Below are 15,015 nucleotides of genomic sequence, written 5' to 3' on the forward strand. Positions count from 1 at the left end.
TGTGTGAAAAAGTGCTTGCCCCCTAAACCTAATAACTGGTTGTGCCACCCTTTGCAGCAACAACTGCAATCAAGCATTTGCGATAACTGGCAATGAGTCTTTCACATCGCTGTGGAGGAATTTTGGCCCACTCTTCTTTGCAGAATTGTTTTAATTCAGCCACATTGGAGGGTTTTCGAGCATGAATGGACTGTTTAAGGTCATGCCACAGCATTTCAATTGGATTTAAGTCCAGACTTTGATTTGGCCACTCCAAAACCTTAATTTTGTTTTTCTTGAGACATTCAGAGGTGGACTTGCTGCTGTGTTTGGAATCATTGTCCTGCTGCATAACCCAAGTGCGCTTGAGCTTGAGGTCACGAACAGATGGCCGGACATTCTCCTTCAGGATTTTCTGATAGAGTGCAGAATTCATGGTTCCATCAATTATGGCAAGTCATCCAGGTTCTGAAGCTGCAAAGCAGCCCCAGACCATCACACTACCACCACCATGTTTGACTGTTGGTATGATGTTCTTTTTATGAAATGCTGTGTTGGTTTTACGCCAGATGTAACGGGACACACACCTTCCAAAAAGTTCAACTTTTGTCGCATCAGTCCACAGAATATTTGCCCAAAAGTCTTGGGGATAATCAAGATATTTTTTGCCAAATGTGAGACAAGCCTTTGTGTTCTTTTTGGTCAGCAGTGGTTTTTGCCTTGGAACTCTCCCATGGATGCTGTTTTTGCCCAGTCTCTTTCTTATTATTGAATCATGAACACTGACCTTAATTGAGGCAAGTGAGGCCTGCAGTTCTTTAGATGTTGTTCTGGGTTCTTTTATGATCTCCTGGATGATTCGTCTTTGTGCTCTTGGAGTAATTTTGGTAGGCCGTCCACTCCTGGGAAAGTTCACCACTGTTCCAAGTTTTCTCCATTTGTGGATAATGGCTCTGACCATGGTTTGCTGGAGTCCCAAAGCCTTAGAAATGGCTTTATAACCCTTTCCAGACTGATACATGTAAACTATTTTGTTTCTCATCTGTTTATGAATTTCTTAAGATCGCGGAATGATGTGTTGCTCTTTAAACATGCTTCACTTTGTCAGACAGGTTCTATTTAAGTGATTTCTTGATTCAACAGGTCTGGCAGTAATCAGGCCTGGGTTTGGCTAGTGAAATTTAACTCGGCTTTCTAAAATAATGTGGTTAATCACAGTTCTTTCATGATTTAATAGGAGGGGGCAAGCACTTTTTCACACAGGGCCAGGTAGGTTTAGACAGCTTTTTTCCCTTAATAAATGAAATCATCATTTAAAAACTGCATTTTGTATTTACTTGCATTATCTTTGTGTAATATTAAAATTTGTTTGATGATCTGAATCTTTTAAGTGTGACAAATATGCAAAAATTGTAAAAATCAGGAAGGGGGCCAACACTTTTTCACACCACTGTATATATTCCCCTTTCTATATATATAATATATATATATATTACAATGCTTAGTGGTGTGCCGTGGGATTTTTTACATATCAAAACTGGTTTAGGCGCTATAACAAGAGAAAGGTATAAACAGAAAAACACAACATATGTTACGTGATCCTTGTTATAAAGAGGAGCGATTTTTAAACTAAATTGAAATACTTTAATGCCATTGACGCAGTGGATATAGGCTAAGCAACTTGCCCTGATTACAAACAAGCTATTTCCAAAGTGAATCCCGTATTTATATGAGGGATGTGGTGGGATATATATCACTTCTGAAACTGCTGCATGTACAGGGTTTGTGGCCGTGGAAAGTCCAAAACGGCCTAGTAGAAGTAGTATATAATAACTTATGATGTGCAGGAAATCCCTAATATGGACAAAGGCATCCTGCTATCGCTGTAGCAAAAAATAAAGGTCATTTCGAGGTAATATTTATATAGAATAATGCAGTGCTAATTGACATAACATGTATTACAGCATAGAAACTATTCTGCCTTATTATGGGTTTGTATAAACCAATCCTAAAATTGTCATTAGGAAAATACAGAAAAAAATATTATAGAATACAAATGATTGGTTATCGTCCAGCAGTGTATTTGTTACGGGGCGAACGAGATGTGAGACATGCGGATCCATATGCAAGGCTTTAATTACCAAGGCAAGGTCAAGAAACAGGCAAGGGTCAGATAACACATGTAAATCACAGACAAGGCAAAGAATATTCCTAGGGCTAGCGTGGGTCTACGATCGGCGAACAATATCCAGAGGGCTTGACATGAGGGGTAATCCAATAACACGAGCAATAGTCCAGGCGAGGTGCAAACAGAGTCCGAAACAGCAGGCAAAGGGTTAATCCAAGATACACAGGCAGAAGATCAGGAAACAGACAACAAGGCAACACCAAATGACTAGACAGACTAGAACTGGAACTAGAAACTTGGAATGGCTCCGTAGTGTAGCTAGCTAGAAGAGTGATATACGGTAAACCAGGGGTGCCCAATCCTGCTCTGGACGATCGACTGTCCTGCAAAGTTCAGCTCCAACTCTAATCAAACACACCTGCCTTTAATTTTCAAGCGATCCTGAAGACCTTAATTAGTTGCTTCGTGTGTTTGATTAGAGTTGGAGCTGAACTTTGCAGGACAGTCGATCGCCAGGAGCAGGATTGGGAAACCCTGCGCTAAACAATACTCGGCGATCTGAAAGAGGAAGTCCAAGGCTTATAAAGCATGTCTGATGGCATTCAGCTGTGTGTGTGTAATCAGTGCAGTGGATGATGGGAAATGTAGTTCAGGGTATAGTGTAACTAGGGTTGCCAACTTTCCCGTATTAGCCGGGACGTCCCGTATTTTGGGTTTAATTGATTTGTCCCATACGTGACTTCCCTTGTCCCATTTTTGACTGCTACGCTGATCTAACCACTGACTGATACAACAGCAGCAGTGCTGATCACGACATGAGTCAGTCTGTGTAGTGCAGGCATCCTCAAATCTGGCCCACTCCTGCAGAGTTTAGCTCTAACCCTAATCAAACACACCTGAGCGTGCTAATCAGAGTCTTCAAGATCATTAGAAAATCACAGATAGGTGAGTTTAAACAGGGTTGGAGCTAAACTCTGCAGCAGATTGGCCCTCCAGGGAAAGATTTGAGGAACCCTGGTGTAGTGTGAGAGTCCATGTGGTGAGCGGGTGACCTCTGGTGGTGAGTGAATGGAAGTTCATAGACCGGATTCGTGACAGTATTTAATTTCATAGCCAATTAAAAGACATAAGAAAAAATAAAGCCTGTCAATTAGACAAAAGGTTTTTTTTCTTCTTTTTTTACATTTTTCTCCAACCTCATTTCTGAAATGATGGCTACGCCCCTATGTGTGCAGTACAGAAAACAGAGCACGGGTCTTCTTGTGCTTGAATGGTTTAAAGTCATATTAAAATGCGCACAAAGGAATCAATAAGAGGAATCCAAATTTTAATTTTATAACAAGTAGACTATTCCTGACCTTAAGCATCCTATAACAGAATTGGAATAGATTTTGGATTCCCAAGCCTAGGTATTGGTTAACATGTTAAATGAAAAGCTCTTTTTTGTCCTACCGAAAATGTGCCTGGGGTCCACCTTTGTTATTATAACATACTACAACATAGTTTTCTCTGCTGCACACACATCCTTGTGTAAGTGTTCTTTAGCCTGTTGAGTTTCATTCATAGTATTCAGCTAACTGTACAATATTTTGCCATAAGATGATATCTAAGATTGCTTATTTATTTATTTATTTCCTTATTGGAATTGAAATTAGGAATTGACAAGAATTGGAATCATTAAACTTCAAACAATGCCCAACCTTACCCATACCCCACATTATTTTTTACTGACACCTTTCTATTCACATTGTTTTAGACCCTTTCTTTTCATTTAAACTTTGACTTACCCTTCTTTGCTTTTGCCCTTCTTAAAAACAACCACATAATCTTATACATGAATGTACTTTTCAAAATTAGTTATAAAACAGTTGCTATTTACATGATATACTAATTTCCTGGAAAAGTCCACTAGATGATGGTATTTTTAAAAAGAACAATCTGTACAGTCTGTGTTGCATAAATAAATTGGTATTTTCTCTTTTTTTAACATTTATCATTTCGGCCATCCTGTATAATAGTTACATAATCTATAATCTAAGCATCAAGTATCTTTAAAACAATCCACAGAAACCTGTTACAGGCATTTTTCATCAAATATTTTAAGAATTATTATTTTAAGCATCTAATTTATAAATAACTCATGTACTTTGAAAAAATTGTAAACTTGAGTCGTTTAAATTAAGTATGGTTAAATTATGTGACACAGCCTCTGACGGCTTTTGTAATACATGAGAGAGAGAGAATTTTTATTATTATTATTATTTATTTATTTGTTTGGCTTGGCTTTTCTTTACACTTTCTTAACATCACCAGGAAGTGAAATTCATTTGACTATAGAGCCAACGGTAACTAGACAGGTCTTTGCATGTAGGAAGTTTGACATGTCATTTTGGTTTTGGGCACAGCCCAAACGTTTGATCCAACAATGAATTAACATGACTGCAGTTTCATAGCGGTGTGATAGCAGTTCGCTGTATCTGTCTCCTTATCTAAGGTGCACTTTTACACAAATCGGTCACATGACTATCTTTAAGCGATGAAAGATACTTGTTTCGTTGTTTTGCTACTTCGTGTCTCAAGTGTTGTCTCAGTACAAGGTAAGTCCTGTGGGTGTGTTTTAATAAGTTGAATTAGTTTCATCTCAGTTGACTCTTCTGGTTTGAAAGATTATGTTGTGTACACTAGGCTATACTAAAAATTCAAGAATTACATTTGATCTCTTACAATTCAGCTGATGATAAACACATAGTAGGAGTGATTGGGGAGCATGCCATTCTTCCTTGTGTTTATAATGGCTTGGAAAATTTGACCTCCCTCCACATCTCATCTGAATGGAGAAGAGGAATGGAAATAATTCACACAGCAGTCTGGATGGAGGGACAAGTGGAGATGCAAAATGTGTCCCAAAGTATCCGGACTACCGTGTCATCTTTTGCCCCAAACACTGGAGATTTCTCCATGGAGTTACATGATATACATTTATCAGATGCATTCAATTACAGTTTTAATCTTAAGCTTCTTGGTCATAATAGAAGCTCTCTGGTTTCCACCGTCTGTCTCACCATAGCAGGTAAGGATCAAATATTTAATGCAACCATACTAGCTATGACTTTTTTTGACTTTGACTTTTTTTTTTTCCTGATGCTTATTTTGCATTCATTCTATTTATTTGCAGGTCATTTCAGCCATCCTACTCTATTGAGAGCGAATGGAGTGGACGGCAAAGAAACCAGATTATTTTGCAACTCTCTAGGCGGATTTCCTGCTCCATCCATCTACTGGCTTGTCAACCACACACAGCGTCCTCCAAAAACATCAGTCACAACATATATGAATACTTTACCTCAGTCTGAACTCTTCAACATCACAAGTGTCCTATCTATCAACATCTCAGCAGACACTACCGTATCCTGTGTCATAGAAAACAAGCTGCTGAATGAAACTTTAACAGCAACAAACTGTAAGTATCTCGTCAGTTGCAATAATGTTGGTGGGTTTTATTTTTGCATACGTCAGATAAAATGTAAAACAAGTAGATGTCCTGTAACATGAAGAACACGATAGTCAAAACTTGATTTAGCTGGAAGTGTACAGCTAATAAAGCCATACAATGATTAAAAATATGAAGACTATGTGATTTTTGCATGTGGTCAGTTGGTGTTTTGTCAAGTACTTCGAAGAGACGGCTGTCAGAGTACATGTGGGTCTTCAGCGCTGCTCTGTGTGTGGTTGTTTTCTTGCTGGTGGCTACCTCTCTGAGATTCCAGAAGAAATGGGACCGAGATCAAAAAAGAAAGCGACACAGATGTGGAGGTGCCAAAGTCCTGTTTATTTACTGATCTAACTGTGTGAATTTGTTATTTGACAATCATTCCTTTGTGTTGCAGATGATTCGTGTTGCGAGGACACTGACATGATCGTGTTCGATTTGGAGAAATGGGCTTCCCTTTCTGAGACTGATGTGTAACATGGTTTGGAAAGGCATTCTGGGTTGATACGACTGACTTATGTAATTCTTATTAATTGTGATTGACTTGAAGTGATTCACAGTTTAATTTCAGAGGATGAATCAGCTTGAGATGGTACAGACTTCTTTCGAGGCCACTGGTTTATGCTTTTCTTTCATTAAATATCCTGCTTTTTCCATACAGTTGTCTAAACAAAAGACCTGCAATTGAGCATAATAGAATAAAGCAGGTCAAAGAATATTAATGTATCTATATTCAAAATACAGAGATAAACAGCTCAAGCACTCTTTCTTATGAAGTATTTAGACATGTTACACACACACTCTTGCTGTACCATTTTAAACATCTACATTTTAGACCATGATAAATTTCCACAACATGCTATGTTGTTGAGAAAGAGCTCAAAACAACTTTCATAACTTTACCTGTTTAACCTGAAGTAGTTAGACAGGCTGGAGCACAAATGCAGAGGAGTTACTGTATTAGTCATATATTCCACTGTCATGTCATTCTCTCTGCTATGCGTTAAGGGGTGCTGTTGAGACTAAATAAAATTAAAATATATGCAGCCACACTGAATGTGGCAAAAATACATTTTTAACATCTCATTTTCTTCTCCTCTTAATCGCTGTGTAATAGTTCACTGTTCTATCTATAGTATTGGAAAAGTCATTGTAAATATAAGACCTAAGGGAGACAGAATTCAGAACTGTATTGTACATACAATTGTAGGCACAGTGAGGCACTTGTTTGTCAATAATTAAAATGTCTTTGCTCTGTGGTAACACACATTACTTCCTAATTATTCCTAATAGTTCATATTTATTCATATATATATATATATATATATATAAACTGGTATTCTGGAATAATCGGTAGAAAACAAACTAGAGGTAACTTAATATGAAGTAAATATTTTTCAGATAATATTTTAATCTCTTTTGGAATTAATACAGTGGAAATGAAAATACAATTATTTTGATTTGGAAATCACTTGATAATATTAACAACATAATATCATGCTTAATATTTTTCTCACACTGATGCAGCACTTTACCTGCCCAGGCATAACTGTCCACTGTTCTCACCACTTCTTTTATCGATTCCAAATATAATTTCCATTGTAAGAGAATCATCAAACGAATGCTAATTGTGAGGCACTTGTTCACAAGAATTAAAACATCTTTGTTGTGCGATGCCAAACATTACATTGATGAAGACCTGTGTCTAACACAAAGTGCTGACTTAGTCTGTCTTAAATCAAGACTTAATGTCCACTGCAGTGCTTTGTGTGAATGAGAGTTCAGCCCTCTTGAACACTGTTAACACTATATAGATCATTCCGTCGCTGTGTGGTGATTGGGATCTGCTGGCGCACATCAGCCAAATACTGCAGGTCTACAAGCAGAAGAGGAAGAGTATGTTTGCGTTATGCCCAACTGGCTCTATAGCTCACAATTTGAATGAATGAATGAGGCATTTATATGCCTCAAATTACTCAATTTAAGTAAATGTAAAACACTGAAATATACCTATGTCAGCATATACAACAGATTCCTCTGATCCAGCTTTGGCAATTACCTCCCCCCTGCATGGAAAGAAGGCACAGTTATCATAGTAACCCATGCAAGTGTATGCATAACCTGTCATTAATGAGATAGAAAGCACTGACCAAGGGTTAACCACAGAGCTGTGACCCCAGGCCACATAGCTGGCGCTCTCATCTCTTGCTGGTGAAGCAGTGGCCACATATACCTGATTATCTACTGCCCTGTGAAAAGGACACAAACTGTCTTACAGCAGGCCTGGGGAACAGTGACTCTAGGTGGTCTGGGATACTGACCTCCCCCTCTGCAGCAGCTCCCAGTGAGCTGGACCTGTGGTCATATTGAAGGCACCAGGATATACCAAAAGCTGGCAACCTACATAGTCAGATACATGAGGAAATCATTTGAAGTATGCCTACATCATTACATTGACAAAATTATACATTGTAATTCTTACCTTTCTTAGCATAGATCTGTGCAAGCTCTGCAAACCTGATGTCATAACATATTCCCACACCTACTTTACAAAATGCTGCAAAGACATACATAAACTGTATGATTTCACATTTGGAGAGAGCAAAAATAAAGGTAAAATTGGTAATGCACCAATATTTATATTCTGGCCAATTCTAAAGGCAATCGTTAAGCTCCTGTTATGGTCCTGTTTCTCCAAGATAAATGAAAAATAAAACACTTTGCTAAAGATTACAACAGCGTTATTAAATCATTAGTGTTTTTTTTAAAGATTGTTATCTTTAAAAAGATTATTGTTGTTGATTCCTTGATAACATGGACAAGATTTCTGTAATACACACTCACGGGTTTCAAACATGGATAAACTGTTTCCCGGATGTAGTGTTTCAGACTCCTGAAACCGTATTTTCCCTGGTACATCAATATCAAAAAGATGAATCTGATTGGAAATGAAGATAAAAGAGTATAAATGCATAAAAGTTGAGTCATTTTTTCTACATAAGCCAAACTGTTTACTCAAATGCTTGTTAATACATCCTGAAATATGTATCTACAATATATCTATATACACAACTGTTCAAAAGTGTAGGGGTCGGTAAGATTTTTAAAATGTTTTTAAAGAAGTCCAAGTGTGACCAAGACTGCATTTATTTGATCAAAATACAGTAAAAACACTAATATGATGAAATATTAAATACTAAATATTGTGAAAATATCATTTATTCCTGTATTGGTAAAGCTGAATTTTTCTCCAATCTTCAGTGTCACATGATCCTTCAGAAATCATTCTAATATGCTGATTTGGAGCTCAAGAAACATTTCATTTAATCATTGTTGATTTCAGTTCTGCTTCTTAATATTTTGAAACTGATTTGAAAAATTTCAATATTCCTTGATAAACTGAAAGTCCAAAAGAACAGCATTTATTTGAAGTAGAAATCTTATTTAACAAAAAATGTCTTTACTGTCACTTACTTTCCTGTGTTTGACAAGCAGCTTTCCATCAGGTCCAAAAACTGAGCAGCTGTTATAGAGCTTTCCTCCATCCTCCTCAGGAATGGAACCTACAACAAAGACACAATCATGTAAGGGAGACAGAAATGAATGGCATCGAACACACTTACATGCTGGTTTTGAGGGTCTCACCGCCAACTAAATAGACCCCACACTTCTTGGCTGCCTCCGACAACACCTGTGTGGACTCTCCTGGGATCTTCTCCGCATACTCAGCAAAGAACCCGGTTCCATAAGGGGAGTTGAAGCACTCCTGCAAACAAACATGGATCATGGATTATTAAATTGTATATTTTTATATAAACTAATACTGACATAGTGGCCAAACCACATACATTATGCAACACTGGTAAGTATCATACAACTTAAGATTGAAAATGTAATACTCACAGGTAACACTACAACTTTTGCACCTTGTCCTGCAGCCTCCTTCACAAGTGTTTGTGCTCTTCCCAAGTTGTCCGCCTTGATCTTTGACACATGTAACTGAACCACAGCCAGACGAAACTCTAGGGGACAGAAGATCAATTGTTTGTTTATTAGTTGCTGCAGGATCAATGATTCACAACACTTTCAACTTTTAACCAGCAGCCTCCTTTGCTGGATTTTGTTTTGGGACTCTCTGCACTTTTGTACTTTTGTCAAAGGAGATGCAGTCAAAACAAAAACATGTTTTTGTTCCACTGTATTTTTGTGTGATTTAAGTTAAATGCACAGTCAAAACATGATCTGTATGAACCACATCTGCAGTCAAAACATTAACAAAATGATATCTGTTTTTAGGTTCAAACATTTCACATTTAATTAATCCACAACTTGACAGTGTGGGCTGCTTAACGCAAAGTGAAATCAAGCATTTAATATGCTACGTTTAGATAATGTGATCATGATGTTAAAAAAAACATGATCTGAACATTGTAACACTCTAATATAAAAAAATATACTCACTCGACATTGCCTTAAAGATACCAGACATTGATATAATGCTTGTAATACACACAGTACAGTACTAGTAATGTAGGTCGATCTCCGCCCACTAAAATACATTCAAAATAAAAGTCCTCGGTTGGACCGTCTCTCTCTCTCTCTCTCTCTCTCGCTCTCTCTCTCTGTGGAACATATGTTAAACCGTTTTACAAAGCATGCATACTACAATTTCTTCTCAGTTTGATTCTAATATAATAAAATACATGGAGTTAAAATAAACGTGTATTAACAAAAATACTAGAACAAAAAGTAATACCGCACCTATCCTACCGGTGGCGCAGCTGAACTAACGCCCGTGTTAAACACAAGAGAGGAAGACGTATCAAAACATGCTGATATACCAAGTTAGTTGTACTGTAAAATAAATGTTTTTCTTGTTGATTTCTCTCTAGAGTGCGCTAAACGTTTCTACTAACGACGTTGGTTAAATTATTGTAACCAAAACCTGAGCAAATGAATCTCAACAACATCAGTGTCCTGACCAACCATGTGTTTTTGTGTAGATATGCATGGAGAAAAGTATGTGCAGAACATGTGCTTGGTAGAAGGTACATGTCTTTTGCTACATGTAAACCAATCAGATTTTCTCAGTGTACCTCAAAATTAGTTGTTACCACGTTACCATGTCCAAGACAAAATTTAAGAGCTGGGGTTGCAGTTCCAGTTCTGCCAGCAAGGACTTTGTCTTTGACAGCTTGCATGTTCAAGAGCAAAATTCACAACACAGATAACAAAAGTATAGAAGAAGAGGATGAAATCGATGAGGCAGAAATAGAGGAGCTGTTCCAGCAGCAGATCCCCACAGGTATCAGTGAAGAAGAACACAGGGTCTTCATTGTGCATCCTGATGTGAAATGGGGCAGCAGAAAGCAATATCTGACCACAGGTAAAAGTATACACTGATTTTAATCACTGGATAAATGTGACGTTTTACATAATACAAAGGTGTTCCTTTGACAGCGGCACTTCAGATGGAAGAAGCTGTGGGTCTGGTGAACACTTTGTACAACTGGAGTGTTGTTGATAAGATCATCGTCTCCACCAAGACACCAGAGAAGAAAAGAATTTTTGGCAAGGGAAACTTCCAGGCACTTACAGGTATATAGCTTACTGCTTTTAAATAAATAGGTATTTTAGTCACAAATTGACATGTTTTTCTGTTCTGTAATATTTCTAAGAAAAGATCAGAGCTACTCCTGAGGTCACAGCTGTTTTTGTGAACGTGGAACGTCTTTCAGCTGCCTCAGAAGTGAGTATTCATAGCATTTTACTGTGATTTCTTCAATTCACTTCAAAGGGTTTTAAAACGTGTGCACAAAAGATTATGAAAATCTATTTTGACTATTATGATTCATGAAGAATCTATATAATTTCTAAAAATATTACTAGATTCACTGTGGCTATAGTACTTTCTACTATCTACTTTGAATATAGTCGTAATTAAAGTGTTAGTCATTTTTTATAAGAAACATGCAATGTTATACTTCTGTTTCAGAAAGAATTGCAGGAAGCCTGGGGAGTAAAGGTTCTTGATAGATACTCACTTGTTCTGCATATTTTTCGCTGTAATGCTAGAACAAAAGAGGCCAAATTGCAAATCTCTTTGGCAGAGATTCCCTTGCTCAGGTAAATTATGTAAGTTATTTTCAGAATCTATATTGTTTCCTGATGAAATCAACATTTTTTTCCTAGCAAACACTACAGTACAAAAGTTTGAAGTTGGTACTATTTTTAAAGAAGATTCTAATGCTCTCCATGGCTGTATTTATTTGGTCGTAAATATGGTAAATAAATATTTTAAAATATACAATTTAAAATAACTGTTTTATATTTTAATACATTTTAAAATGTAATTCATGTAATGGAATATAGCTGATTTTTCAGCAGCCATTACTCCAGTCGTCAACATTATAAATTACGTTATTACCACTTTTGATCAATGAAAGTATTGATTTCTTAATAAATTAAAATAAAATATAAACTTTTGAATGGCATTATAATTTTCAACACAATGAAAGTTGATGGCCCTGTTGAGTTTTATTTTGTTCAGTGTTACTTGTATTAGTGTGATATAATTGCTTTTATATCTCAATAATAAATAAACACCATTTAGTGTTAACACGGATTTATCAACATATTTTTGTTCTTTGAACACATAAGATCACGCCTGAGAAATGAAGTCGCTAACTTAGACCAGCAAGGTGGCGGCTCAAGGTACATTATGGGCTCAGGTAAGGAATAAAATGGGCTTGTCACACTTGAAACGTTTAATCTAGGGTCATTTTTAAGTCCATGGTTTATTATGTTTAACTGGAACTAAAATATATTTACAGGTGAAACCTTGTTTGAAATGCAGCAGCGATTGTTGAAGGAGCGAGAGCTAAAGATCCAATCAGCCCTGGAGCGACTTAGGAGGAAGAGGCACCTGCTGCGCTCCCAGCGCAAACACAGAGACTTTCCCATCGTCTCTGTCATGGGCTACACTAACTGTGGTGAGGTTTGGATAAATATTAACTGTTAAACTATTGTATGAGATTGTAAGAAATACATTAACAGTCTTTGCTTCTAAAGGTAAAACAACCCTGATTAAAGCACTGACTGGAGATGCTGGTCTCCAGCCTAAAGATCAGCTCTTTGCCACCCTGGATGTTACAGTACATGCAGGACAGCTGCCAAGTCACATGACTGTACTTTATGTTGACACCATTGGCTTCTTGTCCCAGCTCCCTCACCAGCTTATCGACTCTTTCTCTGCCACGCTGGAGGATGTAACACATTCTGTATGTACCCAAGACACAACACTAAAAAGCTTTTCATTTTTAGTAGTTATAGAAATGTTTTAACACCCTCTCCTTTTGCAGGACCTCATAATTCACGTGAGAGACATCAGTCATCCAGAAACTGTGAATCAAAAGGTCAATGTACTGAATGTACTAAAGAATCTACAGATTCCAGAAAAACTATTGAACTCCATCATAGAGGTGCACAATAAGATTGACCTCACTGAAGGGTGAGACATCTTTTTCCTGATTTGTGTCATTTGTTTCCCAATTTAATTTAGCAACTAATACTTTCAAACATAACACGCCCAAACACCAATCACATTATTTTTTTAGAAAAATAAATGTTTTATACATTTTCCATAGATATGAGGTCAGTGATCCTGAGGTTATTCCTATATCAGCTCTGAAACAGCATGGACTGGAGGTATTGAAAGAAAAGATTGAAGAAGCTGTTGTTAAGTATACCGCCAAACAAATAATGACCATTAAAGTGCAGCTCAACAGCCCTCAGTTAGCGTAAGTTTTATGTAAAAATTATTAAGGGAATACAGGTGCTGGTCATATAATTAGAATATCATCAAAAAGTTGATTTATTTCACTAATTCCATTCAATAAGTGAAACTTGTATATTATATTCATTCATTACACACAGACTGATATATTTCAAATGTTTATTTCTTTTAATTTTGATGATTATAACTGACAACTAAGGAAAATCCCAAATTCAGTATCTCAGAAAATTAGAATATTGTGAAAAGGTTCAATATTGAAGACACCTGGTGCCACACTCTAATCAGCTAATTAACTCAAAACACCTGCAAAGGCCTTTAAATGGTCTCTCAGTTCTGTAGGCTACACAATCATGGGGAAGACTGCTGACTTGACAGTTGTCCAAAAGACGACCATTGACACGTTGCACAAGGAGGGCAAGACACAAAAGGTCATTGCAAAAGAGGCTGGCTGTTCACAGAGCTCTGTGTCCAAGCACATTAATAGAGAGGCGAAGGGAAGGAAAAGATGTGGTAGACAAAAAAAGTGTACAAGCAATAGGGATAACCGCACCCTGGAGAGGATTGTGAAACAAAACACATTCAAAAATGTGGGGGAGATTCACAAAGAGTGGACTGCAGCTGGAGTCAGTGCTTCAAGAACCACTACGCACAGACGTATGCAAGACATGGTTTTCAGCTGTCGCATTCCTTGTGTCAAGCCACTCTTGAACAACAGACAGCGTCAGAAGCTTTATGGAGATGCAGATTTCATTTTCCAACAGGACACCTGCACACACTGCCAAAGCAACCAGTATCTGATTTAAAGATCATGGTATCCCTGTTCTTAATTGGCCAGCAAACTCGCCTGACCTTAACCCCATAGAAAATCTATGGGGTATTGTGAAGAGGAAGATGCGATATGCCAGACCCAACGATGCAGAAGAGCTGAAGGCCACTATCAGAGCAACCTGGGCTTTCATAACACCTGAGCAGTGCCACAGACTGATCGACTCCATGCCACGCCGCATTGCTGCAGTAATTCAGGCAAAAGGAGCCCCAACTAAGTATTGAGTGCTGTACATGCTCATACTTTTCAGTTGGCCAAGATTTCTAAAAATCCTTTCTTTGTATTGGTCTTAAGTAATATTCTAATTTTCTGAGATACTGAATTTGGGATTTTCCTTAGTTGTCAGTTATAATCATCAAAATTAAAAGAAATAAACATTTGAAATATATCAGTCTGTGTGTAATGAATGAATATAATATACAAGTTTCACTTTTTGAATGGAGTTAGTGAAATAAATCAACTTTTTGATGATATTCTAATTATATGACCAGCATCTGTATATATTAACTTATCCACAGACTTTTTAATTTGGTGCCCTTTTCCCTTCACAGCTGGCTGTATAAGGAGGCGACGGTTCAGGCAGTAGATGATGTGGGAGACGACTGCACCGCCAATGTCAAGGTCATCATTAGCCAAGCTGCATATGGCCGCTACAGGAAACTGTTTCAGGTCACCTAGTAGACCGCCAGAGTGATATCATCCAAAATAATTTCCACACTCTTTATTTGTCTTATAAATAGTGTATTTCAAATATCTCAAAACCAATGTTTTAATACAATAAAATCAGACAATGAGAA

At 37.3% G+C, this 15,015-nt stretch overlaps 3 protein-coding genes across 4 annotated transcripts; 2 read left to right on the forward strand and 1 right to left on the reverse strand.

Annotated features, from left to right (window-relative positions):
• Positions 1-4,421: 4,421 nt before the first annotated feature.
• On the forward strand, positions 4,422-6,133 carry LOC131541819 (ICOS ligand-like). The gene is made up of 5 exons (XM_058777768.1): positions 4,422-4,704; positions 4,839-5,177; positions 5,283-5,567; positions 5,762-5,920; positions 5,995-6,133. The coding sequence occupies exons 1-5, from the start codon at positions 4,644-4,646 to the stop codon at positions 6,072-6,074; spliced, it is 924 nt and encodes a 307-aa protein (XP_058633751.1). The 5' UTR covers positions 4,422-4,643; the 3' UTR covers positions 6,075-6,133.
• An 846-nt stretch (positions 6,134-6,979) lies between these two features.
• On the reverse strand, positions 6,980-10,203 carry nit2 (nitrilase family, member 2). Its single transcript, XM_058777769.1, has 10 exons — positions 10,059-10,203; positions 9,501-9,619; positions 9,243-9,363; positions 9,072-9,160; positions 8,442-8,535; positions 8,080-8,154; positions 7,919-7,997; positions 7,748-7,846; positions 7,608-7,663; positions 6,980-7,473 (listed from the first exon to the last, which is right to left on the reverse strand). Exons 1-10 carry the CDS (start codon positions 10,084-10,086, stop codon positions 7,379-7,381), a joined length of 855 nt encoding a protein of 284 aa, XP_058633752.1. The 5' UTR covers positions 10,087-10,203; the 3' UTR covers positions 6,980-7,378.
• A 165-nt stretch (positions 10,204-10,368) lies between these two features.
• Positions 10,369-14,918, forward strand: gtpbp6 (GTP binding protein 6 (putative)). Of its 2 annotated transcripts, none has more exons than XM_058777738.1 (10): positions 10,369-10,983; positions 11,058-11,195; positions 11,276-11,346; positions 11,593-11,723; positions 12,258-12,328; positions 12,431-12,589; positions 12,669-12,877; positions 12,959-13,107; positions 13,244-13,304; positions 14,770-14,918. In XM_058777738.1, exons 1-10 carry the CDS (start codon positions 10,551-10,553, stop codon positions 14,779-14,781), a joined length of 1,434 nt encoding a protein of 477 aa, XP_058633721.1. In that variant the 5' UTR covers positions 10,369-10,550; the 3' UTR covers positions 14,782-14,918. The 2 variants fall into 2 exon arrangements, with proteins under 2 accessions (XP_058633721.1, XP_058633720.1); XM_058777737.1 differs by having other exon boundaries at positions 13,244-13,396; positions 14,770-14,909.
• Positions 14,919-15,015: the final 97 nt, after the last annotated feature.

The sequence above is a fragment of the Onychostoma macrolepis genome, chromosome 06 (assembly GCF_012432095.1).
Source record: "Onychostoma macrolepis isolate SWU-2019 chromosome 06, ASM1243209v1, whole genome shotgun sequence".
Classification (NCBI taxonomy): domain Eukaryota; kingdom Metazoa; phylum Chordata; class Actinopteri; order Cypriniformes; family Cyprinidae; genus Onychostoma; species Onychostoma macrolepis.

Coding starts and splice junctions, on each gene's coding strand:
- LOC131541819 (XM_058777768.1), top strand. CDS start 4,644: ATGAAAGATACTTGTTTCGTTGTTTTGCTACTTCGTGTCTCAAGTGTT. Junction 5,568..5,761: donor AACTTTAACAGCAACAAACT/GTAAGTATCTCG, acceptor GCATGTGGTCAG/TTGGTGTTTTGTCAAGTACT. Junction 5,921..5,994: donor AAAGCGACACAGATGTGGAG/GTGCCAAAGTCC, acceptor TTTGTGTTGCAG/ATGATTCGTGTTGCGAGGAC.
- nit2 (XM_058777769.1), bottom strand. CDS start 10,086: ATGTCTGGTATCTTTAAGGCAATGTCGA. Junction 9,620..10,058: donor TATCTTTAAGGCAATGTCGA/GTGAGTATATTT, acceptor TCTGTCCCCTAG/AGTTTCGTCTGGCTGTGGTT. Junction 8,536..9,071: donor TGCTTGTCAAACACAGGAAA/GTAAGTGACAGT, acceptor ATTTCCAATCAG/ATTCATCTTTTTGATATTGA.
- gtpbp6 (XM_058777737.1), top strand. CDS start 10,551: ATGAATCTCAACAACATCAGTGTCCTGACCAACCATGTGTTTTTGTGT. Junction 12,878..12,958: donor TGGAGGATGTAACACATTCT/GTATGTACCCAA, acceptor CTCCTTTTGCAG/GACCTCATAATTCACGTGAG. Junction 13,108..13,243: donor AAGATTGACCTCACTGAAGG/GTGAGACATCTT, acceptor CATTTTCCATAG/ATATGAGGTCAGTGATCCTG.